The sequence below is a fragment of the Pteronotus mesoamericanus genome, unplaced genomic scaffold (genome assembly GCF_021234165.1).
Source record: "Pteronotus mesoamericanus isolate MK-2021 breed Mesoamerican mustached bat unplaced genomic scaffold, CSHL_Meso_final contig_20, whole genome shotgun sequence".
NCBI classification, from domain to species: Eukaryota; Metazoa; Chordata; class Mammalia; order Chiroptera; family Mormoopidae; genus Pteronotus; species Pteronotus mesoamericanus.
The window spans coordinates 6,072,612-6,095,714 of NW_026555085.1; the positions used below are offsets into that span (position 1 = coordinate 6,072,612).

The window sequence follows — 23,103 nt, forward strand, 5'->3', positions numbered from 1 at the left end:
TGTGTGATCCTATTGACCAATGTCACCATAATAAATAAAACAAATAAATAAATAAGCTTATACTGAAAAAAAGAGAAGAAACGGCAAACAACCTAGGCCCACTACTTGTTGAAGAGTGCTCATTTAAGTATGAACTGAAGGTATACTGTCTATTTCTTGTGTATGAGGATAGGTTGTTTATATCACTTCAAGTAACACTGACATATTCTTAGAAAGAGCAAAAGGATGGCAAATCTGATTTCTACATTAAGATGAAACTTCATTTTAGCTAGTGATCACAAGGAAAGCACTTTTTCAAAGTGAGAAAATGAGACTTTTGCCTTTTTATTCTCTTTCTCATTATCATTAGGACTTAGAATGACAGAGAGAACATAGTACTATTTTTCTCTCTTCCTTCTGAACTATTCTAAAAGTCAAAGTGGGACACCTCATGCTTCCATATTTCTTTTTTGAGTCCCAGGGAAAGGGCTGCACTCAGGAGATTTTCCAAAAATTAAAAAAAAAAGACAACTATTTCTGGGAAATCAACTTAATTATATATATTAGTAGCCTGGTTTTGTTGTTTCATGCCATTTCTTATTGCACCTTAAGATGTGGCTGACTTCTAAGGACTTAGTGGTAAGGAAGATAAAATTAAGAGGAGAGGCCCTCTACTAGATCAACAACATGGTGCCATATGTTATCTTCTTGCATCCTTACACCGTATCTCTTCTAGGGTTCAGGTAGGTTCATAGTAAGTGTGTCACACTTCTCAAAAGTCCTTTGGTAATTACAGTTTAAATTATGGTCTAAGTGATCCTCTGGTTACAGAAGAATCCAGTCTTCATGTTAATGGGAGTCTCAGATTAGAGAACAAAGACTTAAGGGTCAGAGGAAGTAATAGAAAGGCCTGTCCTCTCACCTGGTTGGAATTGACATTATAGTTATGGAAACTGGCAATCTTCTTGCCCAGAAATATGAGCAGTGAGGAGCTCACTAAAGCTAAGAGGAAGGCTTCTAAAATAATTTCCCGAAGAATGTTGAAGTCTGGTGTTACAGGGAACAGGAAGCTGGAATACAATGGTAGAATTATTCCTGGAGAGCAGGAATCATTTATTGGCACCTCCCCAACTCCATCTGTACTATACAGGGCAGGCCCTGAGGCTTAAAAAAGAGAGAGAGAGAAGAACAATAGAGGCAGCAGCCGGCCAAAGCTGCCAGCAAACTAAGCCAAATTACAAAAGCCATTAAGAGAGCATATTCTGCTGCCTTCTAGTTCAAGGTTTCCGACATGTAGCAATGGGAACAAACAGAAGAAGCAAAACCAAAAAGATTGATGAGAAATGGTTAATTTATAGAATTTCAGACCATAACAGTGGGTAAACTATAGGCAGATATCACATCTAAGGTGGTCCAGAGCTAAAAAGCTCAGTGTATGCCCTATTCACACTCAAATATTTCAGGGTGTAATTTTAGTCATTTTCCGTTATACAAATTACTTCCTTCCAATTCTATCCACACTTTCCCTCCTGTGGGGTTTTTTTTCCTCTTCAGGTTTTTGCTACTGTGGTAAGAAACACATAACATGAAATTTACCATCTTATGCATTTTTAAGTGTATAGTTCAGTAGTAGGAAATACAACCATAATGTGCAACCATCACCATCATCAACTCCATAACTCTTTCATCTTGTAAAATGGAAACTCTATACTCATTACTCAATAACTCTCTATTCCCCACCCCCGCCAGCCTTAGCAACCACCATTCTACTTTCTGTCTTGATGATTTTGACTAAGTACCTCATATAAGTGAATCATACTGTATATATCTTCTTGTGACTGGCTTATTTCACCTTGTATAATGTACTCGGGGTTCATCCTGGTTGTAGTATACATGAGGATTTCTCTCCTTTTTAAGGCCACATAATATTTTATTGCATGAATGTATGTACCACATTTTGCTTATCCATTCATCAGCTGTTGGGACACTTACGGTGTCTTCCACATTTTCGCTATAATGAATAATAATTCCATGAACATGGATGCACAAATAACTTGAGACCCTGCTTTCAGTTTTGGGGGGTAGACATGCAGAAGTAGAATTGCTACCTCATATGGAAATTTTATTTTTAATTTTTTGAGGACCCACTATACTGCTTTCCACAATAGGTGTGTACTATTTTACATTTTTATTAAGAGTGCACAAAAGTTCCAGTTACCATCACTTGGTATTTTGTCTTTTTTTTAGCAGCCATCATAGTGGGTGTGAGGTGTTATCTCATTGCAGTATTGATTTGCATTTCCTATATGATTAGTGATGCAGTATGTCTTAGCTTGTGCTTATTGCCCATCTGTGTATCTTCTTTGGAAAAATGTAAAGTCATTCCCTATTTTTTGAATCAGGTAGAGTTTTTTCATTGTTGGTTATCAGGAGTTTTCTGTATATTTTGAATATTAATCCCTTATTAGATATATGATTTGCAAATATTTTCTCCTGTTCTGTGGGATACCTTTTTACTCTGTTTATTGTGTCTTTTGATGCGCAAAAAGTTTTTAATTTTCATGAAGTCTAATTTGTCTATTTTCTTTTGTTGCCTATGCCTTTGGTGTCATATCCAAGAAATAATTGCCAAATCTGATGTATGAAGCTTTTGCCCTATGTTGTCTTCTAAGAGTTTTGTAGATTTAAGTCTTACATTCAGGTCTTTGATCAATTTTGAGATAATTTTCATATATAGTATTAGGTAAGAGTCCAACTTTATCCCTTGTATATGGATATCCAGTTTTCCCAGCACCACTGTTGAAAAGACAGTCCTCTCCCCATTGAGTGGTCTTGACATTCTTATCATTTGACCACATATGTGAGGGTTCATTTCTGAGCTCTCCATTCCCACGGCCTGTATGTCTGTCTTTATGCTGGTACCATACTGTTTTTGATTACTGGTGCTTTGTAGTAGGTTTTGAAATTAGGAAGTGTGAGTCCTCCAACTTTGTTAATCTTTTAGAATTGTTTTTGGCTATTTGGGGCTCCTTGAGATTCCATATGAATTTTAGGATTTTTTTTACTTCTGCAAAAATGTCATTGGAATTTTGATAGGGATTGAATTGAATCTGCTGACTGCTTTGGGGTATATCTCCATTTATTTATATTTTCTTTAATTTCTTTCACCAATGTTTTGTAGCTTTCATTGTGTGAGACTTTCACCTCTTTGGTTAATTCCTCAGTATTTTATTCACTTGATGCCATTGTAAATAGAATTGTTTCCATAATTTTTTTTTTAGATTTCTCACCATTAGTGTATAAAAAAGTTGTCTTTTTTTGTGTGTTGGCTTTGTATCATGCTACTTGCTAAATTTGTTTATTCTTTCTAACAATTTTTTTGTATGTGGAATCCTTAGGGTTTTCTATATATAAACATATCATCTACAAAGAAAGATAATTTTACTTCTATCTTTCCAATTTGGATGCCCCCTTTTTTATGCCTAATTGCTCTGGCTAGAACTTCCATTAATTATGTTGAACAGAAGTGGTGAAAGTGGGCATCCTTGCCTTGTATCAGATCTTAGAGGAAAAGCTTTCAGTCTTTCAACATCGAGTGTGATGTTTGCTGTAGATTTTTTTAAAATTTTTAAATTTAAAGTCTATTTTGTCAGCTATCAGTATACCCACACCTGCTCTCTTCAGGTTATTACTTACATAGAATATTTTTTCCCTTCCTTTCACTTTCAGTCTGTGTTTTTGGATCTAAAGTGTGTCTCTTGCAGACAACATATTGTTGAATCATGTGTTTTTAATCCATTTTGTCAACCTCTGTCTTTTGGTTGGAGAGTGTAATTCATTTACGTTTAAAGTAATTACTGATAAAGAGGAACTTATTATTATAATTTTGTCATTTGTTTTTTACGTGCCTTATAGCTTTATTTGTCCTTTATTTCCTGCATGTCTTCTTTTGTGTTGTTTTTCTTTTGTTTCTTAAAATATGTTTCTTCTTTGTGTTCTTTTTTGAGATACAGTTGACAAAATTGTAAGATCTTTATAGTGTACAATGTGATAATTTTATATTTATTTGATTTTTTTGTAGTGAAGTGTTTAAATTTCTAATTTCCTTTTCTATGCATTCTATAGCTATTTTCTTTCTTGTTGCCATGTGGATTACATTTAACATCCTAAAGTTATAACACTCTAATTTGAATTTATACCAGTTTAACTTCAATAACATACGAAATCTCTGTTCCTTGACAGCTCTATTCCCACCCCTTTTGGTTATGGATGTCACAAAATTACATCTCATACATTGTAGGCTCTAAAACATAAGTAATCCTTTAATGCATTAATCTCTTAAATTATGTAGAAATCAAAATGTGGAGTTAAAAAGGCATTATAAAAATAATAGTAAATTTTATAATTGCCCATATATTTACTTTTATTGAAATATTTATTTTTTCACACAGATTCAAGTTACTGTCTAGTGTCCTTTCATTTCACCTTGCAGGACCCCCTTGAGCATTTGTTGCAGTGCAGGTCTAGTAGTTATGAACTCCCTCAGTTTTTGATTATCTGGGAATGTCTTAATTTCTCTTTCACTTTAGAAGGGCAGTTTTGCTGGATATAGGATTCTTTAAAAACTTTTTAAATTATTTATTATTTATTTTTTAAGTACTTTTAATTGACGATGCTATTACAGTTGTACCAATTTTTCCCCCTTTGTGCCCCTATACCCAGTAATCCCTTCCCTCTAGCAATCTCCTTCCTTAGTTCAATGTCCATGGGTTGTGCATATAAGTTCTTTGGCTTCTCCATTTCTTTTCTATTCTTAACATCCTCCTGTCTATTTTATTCCTACCAATTATGCTTATTAATCCCTGCACCTTTTCTCCCATTCTCCCCTTTCCCCCTCCCAGCTGATAACCCTCCAAATGTTCCTGTTCTAGTTGTTTGTTTAGTTTTTGTTTTTATATTTTAGATTCAGTTGTTGATAGATGTTTGTTGTCACTTTAATGTTCATAATTTTGATCTTCTTTTTCTTAAATAAGCCCCTTTAATATTTCATGTAATAATGGCTTGGTGATGATGAACTCATTTAGCTTTACATTGTCTGGGAAGCACTTTATCTGCCTTTCAATTCTAAATGATAGCTTTGCTGGATGGAGTAATCTTGGTTGTAGGTACTTGCTTTTCATCACTTTGAATATTCCTTGTCAGTCCTTTCTTGTCTGCAAAGTTTCTTTCGGGAAATCAGCTGATAGTCTTATGGGAACTCCTTTGAAGGTAACTGTCTCCTTTTCTCTTGCTGCTTTTAAGATCCTCTTTTTATCTTTAAACTTTGTCATTTTAATTATGATGTGTCTTTGTGTGGTCCTCTTTGTGTCCAGCATGTTTGGGGCTGTCTGTGCTTCCTGGACTTAAATGTCTATTTCCTTCACCAAATTAGGGAAGTTTTCTTTCATTATTTTTTCAAGTATGTTTTCCATTTTTTTGCTCTCTCTCTTCTCCTTCTGGCATCCCTATGATTCAGATGTTGGCACTTTTGGAGATGTCCTAGAGCCTGCTTATTCTCTCCTCATTTTTTTGTTTTTGAATTCCTGTTTCTTCATTTTGCTTTGATTGAATGTGTTTTTCTTCCCTAAGCTCCAAATCATTGATTTGAATCCTGGCTTCCTTCCCTTCACTGTTGGTTCTCTGTGGGTTTTTCTTTTTTCTTTTTCTTTAAGATTTTATTTATTTACTTTGAAAGAAAAAGAGAGGGAGAGAAATATCAATGTGTGGTTGCCTCTCACGCACTCCCTACTGGGGACCTGGCCCACAAACCAGGCATGTGTCCTGAGTGGAAATTGAACTGGTGACCTTTTGGTACGTAGGCTGGCACTCAATCCACTGTGCTAACCAGCCAGTGCAGATTTTTCTTTATTTCACTTAGTGTAGCCTTCATTTTTTCCCTTATGTGTTTGCTATACTCAATGAGTTCTCTGAGCATCCTTATCACCAATTTTCTGAACTCTCCATCTATTAAGTTGGCTATCTCCCTTTTTGCTTAGTTCTTTTTCTGGAGTTTTGTTTTGTTCTTTCATTTGGACCGTATTTCTTTGTCTCCCCAACTTGGCATCTTCCTTATGTTTGTTTCTGTGTCTTAGGTAGAGCTGCTTTGAATCTCTGTCTTAGTGCACCTATTAAGTTTTATGAGGTGGAGCCTTAGGTATTTGCCAGGGTGGGACAACCTGTTTCACCACTTTGTGGCACTGTTGTGTCAGGGGGGGCAGTTGGAGATGGGACAGTGCTGCTACCTGGCTTCTGGAGGGTTGTCCACCACTTGCCCAATTTCCAGTCACTTCACGCACTTCTGTGTGCAACTGGTGCCCTTCTAGCTGCTGCCCTGGTGGTGGTTCCCAGAGTGGGTGGGTTTCCATATATTCTAGGACCATACTGGCCCTTTACATGGACTCTCGTGAGAGACCAGTAGTTTCTTCTGCCACCCCAACCCTCCACTGGTTTTTACAGCCAGAAATTGTGAGGCTTATATTCCTGGTGCTGGAACCCTGGGCTGCACGATCTGGCCTGCAGCTGGTATCACTCACTCCCAATATACCCCTCCCAATTTTTATCCACCATACATGAATGTGGTACTTCCCATTCCACTGCTGCCACCTCTCCATGCTGCATCATCTCATCTCCAGCCTTGCTCCCTGTCTCTGCCCCTCCTACCTATCTGGATGAATGAAGCTTCTTTAAATTCTTGGTTGTTAGACTTCCATACAGTTCGATTTTCTGGCAGTTCTAGTTGTTTTTGTTTTGAGGTTAGTTGTGATTCTTCTTGTAGTTGTGCAAGGAGGTGAACCATGTTACCTATGCCTCCAGCTTGACTGGAAGTCCCAGAATTCTTGATTGATCCTTTTTTTCTTTTAGAACCTTGACTATGTCGACCCATTACATTCTGGCCTCTAACATTTCTGACAAGGAATCTGCTCATTATTTTGTTGAGGAGCTCTTGTGTGGGATGAGTCATTTCTCTCCTGCTGCTTTCAAGAGTGTGTCTTTGGAAAGTTTCATTATAATGTGTCTAGGTGTGGGTCTCTGAGTTCATCTTACTTGGAGTTTGTTGAGCTTCTTACATGTTTATATTCATGCCTTTCATCAAATTTGGGGTGTTTTCAGGCATTACATCTTCAAATATTGTCTCTACCCCTTTCTCTTCTGCTTCTGAGACTTGAATGATGTGTGTATTGGAGAACATGAAGAACATGATGTGTTCTTCATGATGTCCCAGAGGTCCCTTAGGCTCTGTTCACTTTTCTCCAATCTTTTTTTTTCTATTCTTCAGACTCAATAATTTTCATGGTCCTATCATCCAGTTCACTGGTTTTTTTCTGACTGCTCAAATCTGCCTGTGGACACTTCTATAGCCATGTGCTGTTTAATGATAGGGATACATTCTGATAAATGTGTCATTAGGTGATTTCATCATTGTGCAAACATCATAGACTGCACTTACACAAACCTAGATGTTTCAGGCTATATGGTACTGCCTACTGCTCTTAGGCTACAAACCAATACAGCATGTTAGTGTACTGAATACTGTAGACAAATATAACACAATTGTATTTGTGTATTTAAATATATCTAAACATAGAAAAGGTACAGTAAGAACATGCTATAAAAGATGAAATATGGTACATTTGTATAGGACACTTACCATGAATGGAGCTTGCAGGACTAGAAGTTGCTCTGGGTGAGTCTGTGAGTGAGTAATAAGTGAATACAAAGGCCTAGGACATTACTGTACACTACTGTATACTTTATAAACTCAGTGTACTTAGGCTACACTAAATTTCTAAAAAAATAATCTTCTTTATTCAGTAATAAATTAACATTAATTTACTATACAGCTTATACTTCGTAAACTTAAAATGTTTTTAACTTTTTGACCCTTTTGTAATAACACCTTAAAAAAATACAAACACATCATACAACTGTACAAAATATTTTCTTTCTTTCTATCTTTATTCTATAGCTTTTCTATTTTAAAAAGTTTTATTTATTTATTTTTAAACTCTTTGGTTAAAAACTAAGGCACAAACACACACATTAGCCTAGGCTTACACAGGGTCAAGATCATTAATATTACTGTCTTCCACCTGCACATCTTGTCCCACTGGAAGGTCTTCAGGGGCAGTAACACACATGGAGTTGTCCTCTCCTGTGATAACAATGCCTTCTTCTGGAACACCTCCTGAAGGACCTGTCTGAGCCTCTTCTTGAAGAGGTGTCACTCTTTTCAGAAATATGTCCATGATGGTTTGCTTGGTTTGTTTCTTTTAATCATCATAATTTGATTGTAAGAAGATAATGCACCATGAACATTTCTATTAATAAAAACCTTTCGGTGTTGGTTCTAGGTTTTCAAGGAGCTTGTTGAGGTCTGCAAAACTTCTGTTAAACCTTCACTGTTAATGTTGAGGGTTTCCTTTTTCCTTTATTTTCCTTTTCTCTTGTTTATTCTTCAGTTTCATGATCCTGCTCCAGTTCCAACAATTCCTCATTAGTCAATTCCTCAGGAACTGCCTCTGCAAGCTCCTCAATGTCATCCTCACCCACACCCTGGTTAAAGTTGTTTTCCAGCTCAACCACGTGATTGTTGATTTTTGTAATCTTCTTACCCTTGGCAAATACTTCGAGTTATGGAAAAAACACCACTTTGATATTGGGATGAAAATCACCAATAAAAGAAGGATATTTGGGAGCATTATCAACAATAAGCAAAATCTTGAGAGTTATGTTATTCTCCAAACAGCACTTCTCCATTGTGCTGGTGTAGTGATTCAGGAGGACATCTTAGAAGAGGATCTGGGTCATCCAGTATGTGTTGCTCCTGTGGAACAATGGCAGTGTGTGCTTATTGATATGCTTGAAGGCCCTGGGGTTCTTCCTGTGCCAGGTCACAAAGGATTTCAATTTTTAACCTGCAACATTGCCCCCAAGCAAGACTGTTATCCTGTCTTAAAAGCCTTGAAACCTGGAATTTCTTGTCCTCCTTATGGATGAAGTTCTTTCAGGCATCCATTTCCAGCATAGGGAGGTTTTTCATCCATATTGAATATTTGTTCTGGCAAGTAATTTTCCTCCACTATCAGGTTACTCAGAGTTTCCTTCACTTCAGCACTCATAGAACTTCCTCCTCACTTTCACATCATGTAATGAATCTTGAATCATTTAAGATACCCAGAGCTAGAAGTAAATGCAACACTGTAGTTGGGTCCAGTCTTTTCTTCAACATCACAAACTTTTTGCTGTGGCCCTGATTGTTACTGTGCTGAGAGAGATATGATTCTGTGTCTGGTTTCCAATCCAGGTCATTAGAAGTTTCTCTATGTCTGATATAGCTCTTCTCGAGTTTTTGTTGGTCCTGTTGCCTTCAGTGAAATGGATCCTTTAACAGGCACCATGATTTTGTTCTTGTTTTTCAAGATCATAGCTATGGTGGAATGGGACATGTCTGACTTGTGAGAAGTAACCATTACTGATTTTCCACTTCACTTTTAATTTTTAATCATGTTTAATCTTGTGTCCAGGTTAATCATTCAACATGACCTCTTGCTGAAAACCTTAACAGTGGATTTTGTATGCTTAGTGGCCACGATGAATAGAAACAACTCAAGATTAAATCAAGCGCAAAAGAAAATGATGCAATCAGAGGTGTGGTAAACATGAGATGTATGAGGTTTCTCCTGGCATAACACAGCATACTATTTACAGCAAATTTTTTTTATAACTATAAAGATTACACTGTAAAATAACAATAGACTATAGTATAAAATATACATAAACCAATAACAATCATTTATTATTAGTATCAAGTTTTATGTACTATTTATCATTATATGTGCATATATGGGTGTCATTATACTTTCATATGGTTGGCAATGCAATAGGTTTGTTTGTACTAGTATCACCACAAACATGTGAGTAATGCGTCGTACTACAACGTTAGGATGGCTCTGATATCACTAGACAATAGAATTTTTTAGCTCCATTATAATCTTATGGGACCACTGTCATACATGCAGTTTGTTGTTGAAATGTCATTATGTGGCACATGATTGTAATGAATTCGTTTTATTTCAGTTATTGTACTTTACAGCCTAAGACTTCTTTTTTAGGTTTTCTATATCTTTTTTGATATTTCCATTTTGTTCATACATCATTTTCTTGACTTCCTCCACCTCTTCCTTTAGTTCTTTGAGCATCTTTAAGACCATTGTTTTAAAGTCTGTGTCTGGTAGATCTGCCATTGCGTCTCTTTCAGGACAGCTTTTTTAAAAGAAAAATCCTTACTCAATGATATATTTATTGATTTTTAGAGAGAGGGAGAGAGAGAGGGGGGAACATCAATGTGAGAGAAAAACATTGATCAGTTGCCTCCCATATGTGCCCTGATTGGAGATCAAACTTGTAGCCTAGGTATGTGCCCTGATTGAGGATCCAACCTGCAACTTTTTGGTGTACAGGACAATGCTTCAACCAATTGAGCCACCTGGCCAGGGTAGGACAGTTTTCATTGATTTACTTTTTTCCTTTGAATGGGCCATGCTTTCTATTTCTTTGTATGCCTTGTAATTTTTGTTGAACACTGGACATTTGAGTCTAATAATGTGGTAACTCTGAAAATCAGATTCTCCCCCTTCCCAGGGTTTGCTGTTTGTGTTATTATTTTTTGTTGTTGTAGGCTGTTGCTATGTCAAGGATTAGCCTGAGGTATAAATTTAAGGTCTTGTCTGGTCTTTTCTGAGCCATCCTTTGGGCATATGTAGTTACTAATTTTCCCTGTATATGCAGTTGTTTTTCTGATGTCCTAATCTTTCATGTCTGACTTCCAAAAGAGAAAAATGAAAAGGAAAAAAGGAGGTCTGGCCCTTTAAGTCCTATGGAAGTCACTTCAGCCAGAGGGGCCAGGGCTTGCGAAAATTGGGGTAAGGTGCAAAAAGACTGGCTGCCCACCTCTGCCTGTACCTCTGTGATCAGAAACAGCAATCAATGATCAGAGCAATCAATCAGATCTTCCATATTTGGAGGGTAGTGTCCTTTTTGCCCACCCAGGCTCCTGCAAGCTTTGTGCAAGTTACTCCAGGGTCACATGCCTGCTGCCTACCATGAGGACGGGGAGAGATGGTAGCTGCTACTGTGCTAGCAGCTCAGATTGACTAAAATTACACAATTTCCCATCCAAACATTCCCCTTGAAATGGTAAGTCTTCAATAGACTCCAGAGTTCCAAAATAGTTATGTCGGACTGATTGTGCCAGTGCACTTGTTGCTTAGGTGGAGAGACAGATTCCTGGTGTTTCCTACTCCACCATCTCCTGTTGTTTTGAAGTCACCAGAATTTTCAGACTTGTTCATTTTACTGGTAGTCATGGCCATTTGATTCTATAAAGTCAATACATTCTATTTCTAGTAAGATCATATCATGCAAAACATTGCCAAAAACATAACCATGATTAGAACTTTTCCCAAGGTGTATCTCCTACCATATTGTTGACTAGGGAACTCTCCTTGAGATGATAAACTTTCTTCTTTGTCAGTATTACCATAAGATTGCTGATCAGAGAATTAATGACCACCCTATTTCTTATAAGAAAGGATGCTTGTTTGTTTGTGTAGAGATTTAGTAATTTTATTCTGTTGCCCAGAGTATCTGTTAAGCCAGCTTCTTTGTGGTAAATTTTAGGCTATGATTTCTTAGGGGTCAGAATCTATGTTTTTGGCTCCCTTTATATGCATGCACCATAGTACCACTCACAAATGTTTGATCTTTTATTTTAAAAGTGGAAAATTTTCAAACATTTGCAAAAGAAAGAACAATATAATGAACCCTGGTGTACCCAAAACTGACTTGCAACACTTTGCAATTTATGGCCAATCTTATTTTTATCTGTACCCCTACCCCATGCCTATTCCAATATTATTTTGAAGTAAATCCCAGGTATTAATAGTCTAATTGTAAATATTTGAGTGTATGTATAAAAGATGCGCACAAAAAATTGTTACTAGTTTCTTAATGTTATAAAACATAATTAATATTAAAATTTCTTCAATGTCTCATAAACATATATTTTACAATGTATTCAAATTAGAATCCAAATAAAAGCATACATTATAATTGGTTGCTAAGTCTCAAATCTCTTTTAAGCTTTAGGTTCCATCTACATATTTTTGTGTGTATTTTTCCTTTTTTTTTTTTTTGGTTAAGGAAACCTGGTCATTGGTCCTATAGATTTTTCCACAGTCCAGATTTTGCTGATTGCATTCTTGTCCTTTAATGTATTCTTTTCTTCCTTATATTTCTTGTAAATTGGTAGTTAGCCCTTCATGTTTGGTCAAATATGTGATGGGGGAGGCAAAAATACTTTATAGGTGGTGGTGTATACTTCTGTCAGAAGGCACAGAATGTATAATTGGTGTTTTTTTTTTAAAAAAAAAGACTTTATTTACTTATTTTTAGAGAGAGGGGAAGGTAGGGAGTAAAGGAGGGAAAGAAACATCAATGTATGAGAGAAACATAGATTGCTTGATCGGTTGCCTCTTGCACGCACCCTAACCAGGGACTGGGCAGCAACCCAGGCATGTCCTCAAACAGGTGACCTTTCACTTTGTGGGATAAATAATCAATTGAGCCACACCAGTCAGGGCTAGTTGTCTTTTCTGAAATATATTTGACATATAACATTATGTTAGTTTCAGGTGTACAAGATAATGATTTGATATTTGTATATATGGTGAAATGATCACATTAAATCTAGTTAACACCTGTCACCACACATAGTCACAAATTTTTTTTTTCTTGGGATGGTATCTTTTCAGATATACTCTCTTAGCAACTTTCAAACATACAATATAGTAGTATTAACTATAGTCACCATGCCAAACACTACATCTCCTCAACTTATTTATTTTATAACAAGTTAGTACCCACTTCACCCATTCCACCACTCACCACTCCCCACCACTGGCAACTACCAGTCTCTTCTCTGTATCTATAAGCTTAGTTGTTTTTATTTTTTCAGATTCCACATATAAGTGAGATTATATGGTATTTGTCTTTCTCTCTCTGACTTCTTTCACTTTGCATAATGTTCTCCAGGTCGATCCATGTTGCAAATGGCACAATTTCCTTCATTTTTGTGGCTGAATAATATTCCAGCATGTATATTTTCCACATTTTCTTTATCCATTCAGCTTTCAATAGACACTTAGCTTTGTTTCCATGTCTTGGTTATTGTAAATAATGCTGCAATGAACATGGGGATGCATATCTCTTTTCAAGTGAGTGGTTTCGTTTCCTTGGGGTAAATACCAGGAAGTGAAATTGCTAGATCACATGGTAGTTCTATTTTTAATTTTTTGAGAAACCTCCATTACCACCATCAGTGCATAAGTGTTCCCTTTTCTCTGCATCCTTCCCAACACTTGTTATTTCTTGTGTTTTGTTTAATAATAGCCATTCCAACAGGTGTGAGTGATACCTCATTGGGATTTTGATTAGCATTTCCCAATGATTAATGATACTGAGCACATTTTCATGTACCTATTTGCCATCTGTATGTCTTCTTTGGAAAAATGTCTACTCAGATCTTCTGTCCACTTTTGAATAAAATTTTCTTTTTTGTTATTGAGTTGTATGAGTTCTTTATATACTTAGGATATTAACCCATTATCAGGTACATAACATGCAAATATTTGCTCACATTTAACAGGCTGCCTTTTCATTTATTTTATTGTATTTTATTGTTGTTCTAGTATTATTGTTTTTCTGCCTTTTCATTTTTTTTGATGGTGTCATTTGCTGTGCAGGTTTTTAGTTTGATGTAGTCCCACCTGTTTGTTTTTGCCTTTTTTTTTTTTTTGCCTTTGCTTTTAGAGACAAATAAAAAGAATAATCACAAAGATCAATGTCAAGGAGGGTACTGCTTATGTTTTCTTTCAGGAGTTTTATGGTTTTACGTCTTAAGTTTATGTCTTTAATCGATTTTGAATTACTTTTTGTGGTCGAATTTCATTCTTTTGCATGTGGCTGCCTAGTGGTTCCCAACATCATTTATTGAATAGGCTGTCTTCCCTGTTGCATATTCTTGGAATTCTGTTGTGAATTGATTGATCATATATGCATGGGTGTGTTTCTTGGTTCTTTATTCTATTACTTTGATCTATGTGTCTGTTTTTATTGTTTTATGCTATATTTTATTGATTATGCTATTACAATTGTCCCAATTTTTCTCTTTTTACCCCCCTGCTACCCACCTTCCCTTCAGCAATCCCCTCCCCCTTAGTTCATGTCCATGGCTCCTGCATGTTCTTTGGTTTCTCTATTTCGATGCTGTTCTTAACATCACCCTGTCTATTCTGTTCCTTCCAATTATGCTTCTTAATCCCTGTACCATTTCCCCTATTTTTCCCAGGGGATAACACTCCAAATGACCTCCATACCTATGATTATGTTCATGTTCTGGTTGTTTGCTTAGTTTTGTTTTGTTTTGTTTTGTTTTGTTTTTTTAAGATTCAGTTGTTGACAGTTGTGAATTTGTTGCCTTTTCAATTTTCATGGTTTTGATCTTTTTCTTAAGTAAGTCCCTTTAACATTACGTATAATAAGGGCTTGGTAATGATGAACTCCTTTAACTTTACCTGGGAAGCACTTTATCTGCCCTTCCATTCTAAATGATAGCTTTGCTTAATAGATAACTGGGAAGCAAAGTTTCTTTTAAGAAATCAGCTGATAGTCTTATGGGGTCTCCTTTGCAGGTAAACTCTCTCCTTTCCTCTTGCTGCTTTTAAGATTCTCTCCTTAACTTTAATCCTGGGTAACTTAATTATGATGTGCCTTGGTGTGTTCCTCCTTGGGTCCAATTTCTTAGGGACTCTCTGGGCTTCCTGGACTTCCTGGAAGTCTCTTTCCTTTGCCAGATTGGAGAAGTTTTCCTTCATTATTTGTTCAAATAAATTTTCAATTTCTTGCTCTTCCTTTTCTCCTTCTGGCACTCTTATAATTAGGATGTTGGAGTGTTTAAAGTTGTCCCAGAGGTTCCTCAGCCTCTCCTCACTTTTTTGAATTTTTGTTTCTTCATTCTGTCCCAGTTGGATGTTTATTTCTTCCTTTCATTCCAATTCATTGATTTGAGCCCCGGTTTCCTTGCCTTCACTGTTGGCTCCCTGTATATTTTGCTTTATTTCACTTTGTGTAGACTTCATTTCTTCTTTCATTTTGCAACCTAACTCAATATTTCTGTCAGCATCCTGATTACCAGTGTTTTGAACTCTGTATCTGATAGGTTGTCCATCTCCTCATCTTAGTTCTTTTTCTGGGGTTTTGATCTGTTCTTTCGTTTGGGCCATATTTCTTTCTCTTGGAGCACCTGTTATGTTGTAAGGGACAGAGCCTTAGGTATTAATCAGGGTGGGGCAACCCTCTTTGCTGCATTGTGGCACTGTCAGTCTGGATGAATACTTCTTTATCTCCTTGGTTGTTGGAGTTCCATGCAGTTTGATTTTCTGGCAGTTCTAATTGTTTTTGTATTTAAATTGGTTATTAATTGCCTCTCGGACTTTTGGCTAAAATCAAAGGTAGTATCTGTTCTTATCAGTTTATATTGGTTGTTATCCTTCTTTTGGTTGTGCAAGGAAATGAAGCATTTCTTCCTATGCCTCCATCTTAGCTGGAACTTGACTTCTATAACTTTGTGATATAGTTTGAAATCAGGAGGTGTGATGCCTCCAGCTTTATTCTTCTTTTCCAAGATTGCTTTGGCTATTTAGGGTCTTTTGAGGTTCCATGCAAATTTAAGAATTGTTTGTTCTATTTCTGTGAAATATGACATTGGAATTTTGATAGGGATTGCACTGACTTTGCAGATTGCTTTGAGTATATGAACATTTTAACAAAATTCTTCCAATCCATAAGCATGGAATATCTTTTCATTTATTTGTGTCTTCAACTTTTTTCATTAATGTGTTATAATTGTCAGTGCACAGGTCTTTCCTCCTTGGTTAAATTTATTCTTAGGTATTTATTCTTTTTGATACAATTGTAAATGGAATTGTTTTCTTAATTCTCTTTCTGATATTAGGTTATTAACTGTCTCTTTTTGTGATGTTTGCAGATGATATGCTTGTATCCCTTAATGGTGATATTCTAATTCTATAATTCCATCTCCCTTTGTTGATTATAATTCTTCTCTAAAATAAAATGTCTTGTTATCAACTATTTGGATACTCCAAAGAGCAGTTCTTGTAGGAAGACATGATTAATACTTGATTTGTTTCCTTTATTTAACAATTTTCAAAATAACAACTTGGTTCCACAGCATTTTCCAAGGGTAAAAAAATGAGTTTATTCTTTTAGAATTTTTATGTGTTCATGGACTTAAGTATATTTTATATATTTGGCAAGTGAGACCATTAAAGAAATATATGAATTCAATGCAATCCCTATCAAAATTCCGATGACTACTTTTGCAGAAATGGAAAAGCCAATTCTAAAATTTACATGGAATTGTAAAGGACCCTGAATAGCCTAAAACAATCTTTAAAATGAGGAATAAAGTTGGAGGACTCACACTTCTCCATTTCAAAATTTACTGCAAAGCTACAGTAACTAAGAGTGGCAAAAATATAGACATATCAATTGATGGAATAGAATTGAGAGTTAAAAAATAAACCCAAACATTTATAGTGAATTGATTTTCAACAAGAGTGCCACAATCATTCAGTTGGGAAAATTTCTTCACCTAATGGTGCTGGGACAACTGGGTGTTCAAATGTAAGAGAATAAAGTTGGACTCCTGTCATTTTGAGGTGGACAAAAATTGGTTTACAGTTGTGAGTATGTAAAACACAGTTTATCCTTGTATTTTTATTTATTAATTATTGTATTACAACTGTAAACCTACTTTTAGCCACCCTGTATATACAACAATAAACTCAAAATGGATCAAAGACCTAAATGTAAGACCTAAAACTATAAACTCTTAGAAGAAAACATAAGGGTAAATTTTCATGACCTTGGATTAGGCAATGGTTTCTTAAATACAGCACCAAAAACACAAGTGACAAAAGAAAAAATAAGGTGGACTTCATCAAAATTAAAAATCTTTGTCCTTCCAAAGATCTATCAAAAAATGGAAAAGGCAACCCACAGAATGGGTGAAAATACTGGCAAATCATATATATGATAAGGGTGTAGTGTTCATATAAAAAGGATTGCTACAATTCAACAACAAAAAGACAAATAAGCCAATTAAAAATATCCAAAGAAGTTGAATAGACATTCCTCAAAAAAAGATAAAAAAGATATACAAGTGACCCATAAGTACATGAAAAGATGTTCAGCATTCTTAGTCACTAGGGAAATGCAAATCAAAGCCAGAGTGATATACCACTTCATATTTTCTAGAAGGGTGATAATAATAAATAATAATAATAATAATAAACAGAAAAGAACAAGTATTGGTAAAGATGTGGAGAAATTGGAACCCTGGTAGGAATGTAAAATAGTGTATATGATCCAGCAAATCTACTCCTTGTTATATACTCAAAAGAAATGAAACAGAAACTAAAAGAAAAACTTGCACATGAACATTCATAATAGCATTATTCATAATAACTGCTAGCTGAAAATAACTGAAATGTTAGTCAGCTGATGAGTGGATTTACAAAAGTTATATATCCATATAAATGAAATATTATTCATCCATGAATAGGAATGATCCATGGTACAACATGGATAGATCTTGAAAAAATTATGTTAAGGGAAAGAAAACAGAATCAAAAGACCACATATTGTATGATTCCATTGATATGTAATATCCAGAATAGGCAAAACCATAGGGACAGAAATAAATTAGTGGTAGCCAAGGGCTGTAGTGAGTCACAATTCAGAGTGCTAATGGGTACAGGGCTACTTTTTGGGGTGATACAATATTTTAAAATTAGTGGGAATTATTGCACAACTTTGAGAATATACTAAAATCCACTGAATTGTATACTTTAAAATGGTGAATTTTGTGGTATGTGAATTGTATGTCAATAAAGCTGTTATTAAAACAAGAGAATGTTATAAATAGCTTTTTATAGTACTATAAATACATTTGACAATTTAGATTAAATTAAAATATTCTTTGAATCACTAAAACTAACAAAGTAATCTCAAAAAGAAATAGATAACCTGAATCATAAGCAATGATTCTATAATTTGATAAAAGACTTGTTTAGTAAATACCCTATTTAAAAATCAAATTTGTAGTTAAGAACCTTCCCACTACTGAAAACTCCCAGTCTTAAATATCTTCACTAATGAACTCTATCAAATATTTAAGAAAGAAGGAATGCCAGTTCTATAGAAACTTCTCTAGAAATTCAAGACTGAGAATACATCCTAAATACTTTTATGATGTCAACATTACTCTGATACCAAAACCAGACACAGATATTACAAGAAAAAAATATTAAGTCAATATCCCTCATGAATATAAATGTAAACATTATAAACATCATTTTAGCAAATCAATATTTAAAATTAAAATATATCATGACCAAGTGTGATTTATCTCAAGATGCAATGTTGGTTAACACTCAAAAGTCAATCATAATATTAATAGATGAAATAAAGGAAGAGAAATCTTCATGATTTGGAGGGCAGTTTTTCCATAGACCTGCAGTAGAATAATCCTTTAAAAGGAACTTGAGTTCAGCCTGGGTGGCTCAGTGGCTTGAACACTGGCCTGGGAACTGGAAGGTCACCTTCCCAGTCAGGGTGCTTGCTGAGGTAGAGGGCCAGGTCCCCAGTTGGGGGCATGCAAGAGGTAGCTGATCAATTTCTCTCACATATAGAGAGACCTTTCTCTCCCTCTTTCTCCCTCCCTTACCCCTCTCTTAAAATAAATAAATAAATAAATAATCTTTAAAGTGAATTTGGAAACACAGGTATGCTATGGTTTCCGTATTTCTAGATGTAAAAAAAAGTCCTTAGTGTTTTAGATAAGGTTTGCTATTGATATGTTTATTCTTCTGATTAATCTTATCATTTCATCAAGACATAGGTATATGACTCAATAATTGATTTATTTCTGAAATTTTGTGTAAAATCCAAATTCAGTAGAATAAACAATGTATTAAATACATTTGGGAAACTTATATTTTTAAAAATTTTGTGACATATTTTAATCCCTTATCTAATTAAAATTTATTAGTTTATGCATTTTAAATTTCATTTTTCTTAAAGTAGCATCACTTTCAGTATCTCAAAGTGCTCCCTCTTCCTATCTTCCTATTTCTCACCACTATTATGTGAAAATCTAAATTCATATTTTTTTAAGTAAATCATGTTTATTCTATTACAGTTGTCTCAGTTTTTCCCCTTTACCTCCCTCCACCTACCCCACCCCCACCTCCCACTCACAGTCAATTCCCACTCTGTGGTCCATGTCTATGGATCATTCATACATGTTCTTTATCTAGTCCCTACTCCTTCTTTCCTCAATTGTGATCTTTCCCCATCCCCTCTGGTCACTTTCAGTTTGCTCCATGCCTCCGTGCCTGTGGTTTATTTTGTTTGTTAGTTTATTTTGTTGAATAGAGTCCACTTATAGGTGAGATCATGTGGTATTTGTCTTTCATCAACTGGCTTATTTCACTTAGCGTAATATTCTTCAGGTTCATCCATGTTGTCACAAAAGGTAGGAGTTCCATCTCTCTCTTTCTTTCTTTCTTAAATGCAGATTGATTTTATTTATTTTTTTAAAATGTCAAATTTAATTATAAAATATTAAAAAAATTTAAAACCATTATAAAGTCTCAGCAATTAAACCAACATGACACCAGCTAGAAATAATCAATTAGGTCAATGAAATATAATGAGCATTCTAGAGACAAATGTATATATCTAACAATGTAATATATGATTAAGTTGATATTTCAAATCAATGGGTAAAATAAGGATTATTCAACAAATAAGATGCATGGACCACTATTACTTGAAATAAAACAAATATAGAACTCTATTTCACACATTATACAAGAAATTTTCAGGTGAGTTAAAATCAATATGTAGAATCTAAGGAGTTTTAGAAGAAAATAGAACTAATATTTTTCATGACCTGAAGTAAGATATTCAAACCCAGAAGCTATAAAGTAAATATTGATGATATGACTATATTAAACATTTGACCATATAGAAATATACATATAAAAAAAGTTAAAAGACAAGGAATAGGATAGAAGAGTATTTGCAACACATCTAAACATGCTTAATAGGTTGTTTTTGGTTGTTTGTTTTTTAGGGGAAAAAGTTATACAAACCTTTAATCAATAAATGGATAAAAAATACCAAAAAGTCATTTAAAGCTTTTAAAAAAAAAAAAAAAGAAATAGGCAAGAAATATATTAAAACAGGTTTAGTTTCAGCAAATAGTAAAGGAACAATTAAAATAACATCATTGTCACAATCAGATTAATGAGTATTAGAAATATTGGTAATATCAAGTGTTGACAACTCTGAAAGGAACTAGGTATTCATAGAAACTTTTTCTGCATCTTAAAGCAGTTCCTTTAGCATATTTTGCAGTGCTGGTTTGGTGAAGGCGTATTCTTTTAGCCTTCTTTTGTCTGGGAAACTCCTTATTTTGTCTTCCATTTTAAATGAGAGCCTTGCTGGGTAAGAGCCGTTTTGGTTGGAGGCTTTTGCTTTTCATGACTTGGAATATTGACATTCCCTTCTGGCTTGTAGTGTTTCTGTTGAGAAGTGAAATGCTAGCCATATCAGGGCTCCCTTATATGTTACTACCTCTTTTTCCCTTGTTTGCTTTAGGATTCTCTGTCTTTGATATTTGTCATTTTAATGATGATGTGTCTTGGAGTGGGCCTCATTGGTTTCCTCTTGAATGGGACCCTGTGTGCTTCCTGAACTTGTGTGACTTTTCCTCTCCTCCAATTAGGGAAGTTTTCCATCATTACCGTTTCAAACAGGTTCTCTATCCCTTCCTCATCCTCTTCTCCTTCTGATATCCCTATTATATGGATATGATGACATTTCAGGTTGTCCTGCATTTCCCTAAATGCCCCTTCATTCTTTTTGAGTGTTTTTTCATTTTCTTGCTCTTTCTGGGAGCTTTTTTCTACCTGTCCTCCAGCTTGCTGATTTGGTCCTCAGCTTAATCAAGCCTGCTTTTGATTCCTTCTACTGTGTTCTTCAATTCAGAAATTGTATTCTTCATTTCCCCTTGTCTCTTATTGATAGTTTCTGTGTCCTTTTTCATGCTGATATAGTTTGCGGGTAGTTCCTCGTGGTTTCCCTGTAGTTTTTTGTAATTCTCTCTGAGCTCGCTGAGCTCATTGAGATTCCTTAGAACCGTTGTTTGGAACTCAAGACCTGATAGTTTACGTGCCTCTATTTCATTTAGTTCTCTTTCTGGGGATTCCTCCTTTCCTTTTGAGCGGGGCATATTTCTTTGTCTTCCCATTATTTGTGAGATTCTTCTCTTTTGCTTCTCCTTCTTAAGTTGATCTGTCTTGACTTCCTGACTTTGTGGTGTGAACTTCTATGGTTGGAGACTGCTGTTTTTACTTTCTGGATCTGCTTCTAATGATGTCAGATGTTGTCCCTGCCTGACCTTAGGCAGTCTGTTCGAGACTTTAGGAATCTCCCATCTGTGGCTCTCTCCTTCAGCTGTTAATCTAGTCACTCTGCACTCAGCATGGCACCTTAGATAGCTCAGGGTGGGGCAGAGTCCCTACTGGGGGTGGGGTTATTGCGTCCTCTCATGCTGCTGCCATATGGGGGAGGAGTCCGCACCAGGATCCTACTGGCTACTCTCTCCATTCTCTCCCAAAGCCTCCGTCTCTCCTCAAGTGTCACCAGACCTCTCTGCATCCCCTTTAGCCAGGGATCTACTGTTTGTGGCTGCCACTCTGCACTCAGCAGGCAGCTTAGACAGCACAGGGTGGGGTGGAATCCCATTTGGGGGTGGGGCTATTGGGTCCTTTGACGCTGGTGCTGCTCAGGGGGAGTGGTCTCTGCCTGACCAAAATGGCTGCTGCCGCATGGGCAGTGACTCAGCACCAAGATCCCGCTGGCTACTCTCTCAGTTCTCTCCCCAAAGCCTCCTTACCCAGTGTATCCTCAAGTGTCTCTAGCCCACTCTGCCCCACCTTTGCCAGAGACCAGAGTAAGTGGCTGCAAATAAAAATTTATGCGTTGGCCCTTTAAACAGTTCTTTGTGTCTCCAGCTGCCTGTCTCTGGCAGAGAGCAACCCAGCCGCTTTTCACAGCTGGCTGTCTTCTGTGTACTTTTTGGTTTCTGGTGCTGTGGGCTAGAGATCCCCACTTTTGGTTTTGACCCCACTCTTAGGTGGATCCCACTGGCCGTTTCAATATCCTTCTGGTGCTGCTGCCCGTGGGCACCCTGCTCACCTTCTCGAGTCTATACCGCACTCCTTACCAGTTAGATTGCGCTAGAGCTGATTCTTCTGTCTCCGAAGTTACAAGGCTCCTCTCTCACTATCGTTCAGTTGTTTGTTCCAGGTGATTTCTCCACCATTTAGTTGTGATTCCAGGTTGGTCCTGGGAAGAGGTCAGTGAACCTTCCACTCACTCCTCCGCCATCTTGATTCCATTCTAAATTTTATTTTTGAATATCTTTTTTTTCATTATCCAACTATATCTATTTTAATTTCCTATTTATAACATACTTATAACTTAAAAGCACTTTGGTGTTTTCCGGAAAATAAGCTTTATAGGAATATAACAAAATGTTCAAACACAAATATTTAACTCATTATTAAATTTCTTCTTTTGTCCTTAAATTTTTATTTTGTCACTTGAGGACATTTTTTTCATTGCTTTTAGAGAGAAAAGAAGGGAGAGAGAGAAACCTCAAAGCTAGAGAAAAGCATTGATTGGCTATCCTCAGTACCTGCCCAGACCAGGATCGAACCCACAACCTAGATTTGTGCCCTGATTGGGAATTGAACCTACAATTTTAGTTAGGTATCAATGCTCTAACCAACTGAGCCACACTGGTCAGGGCCCCTTCTTGTTCTTTTAAGATGTTAGTTAAGAATGTGGCTGTGCCAAAGAGGAATACGG

At 35.9% G+C, this 23,103-nt stretch overlaps 1 protein-coding gene across 1 annotated transcript in view; it reads right to left on the reverse strand.

The window, feature by feature from the left end:
- The window catches only part of SLC26A8 (solute carrier family 26 member 8), a 78,021-nt gene that overhangs the window by 17,297 nt on the left and 37,621 nt on the right, over nt 1–23,103 (reverse strand). Inside the window, 1 exon segment of the mRNA XM_054570209.1 lies at nt 902–1,049. Coding sequence (XP_054426184.1) covers nt 902–1,049 — 148 coding nt within the window.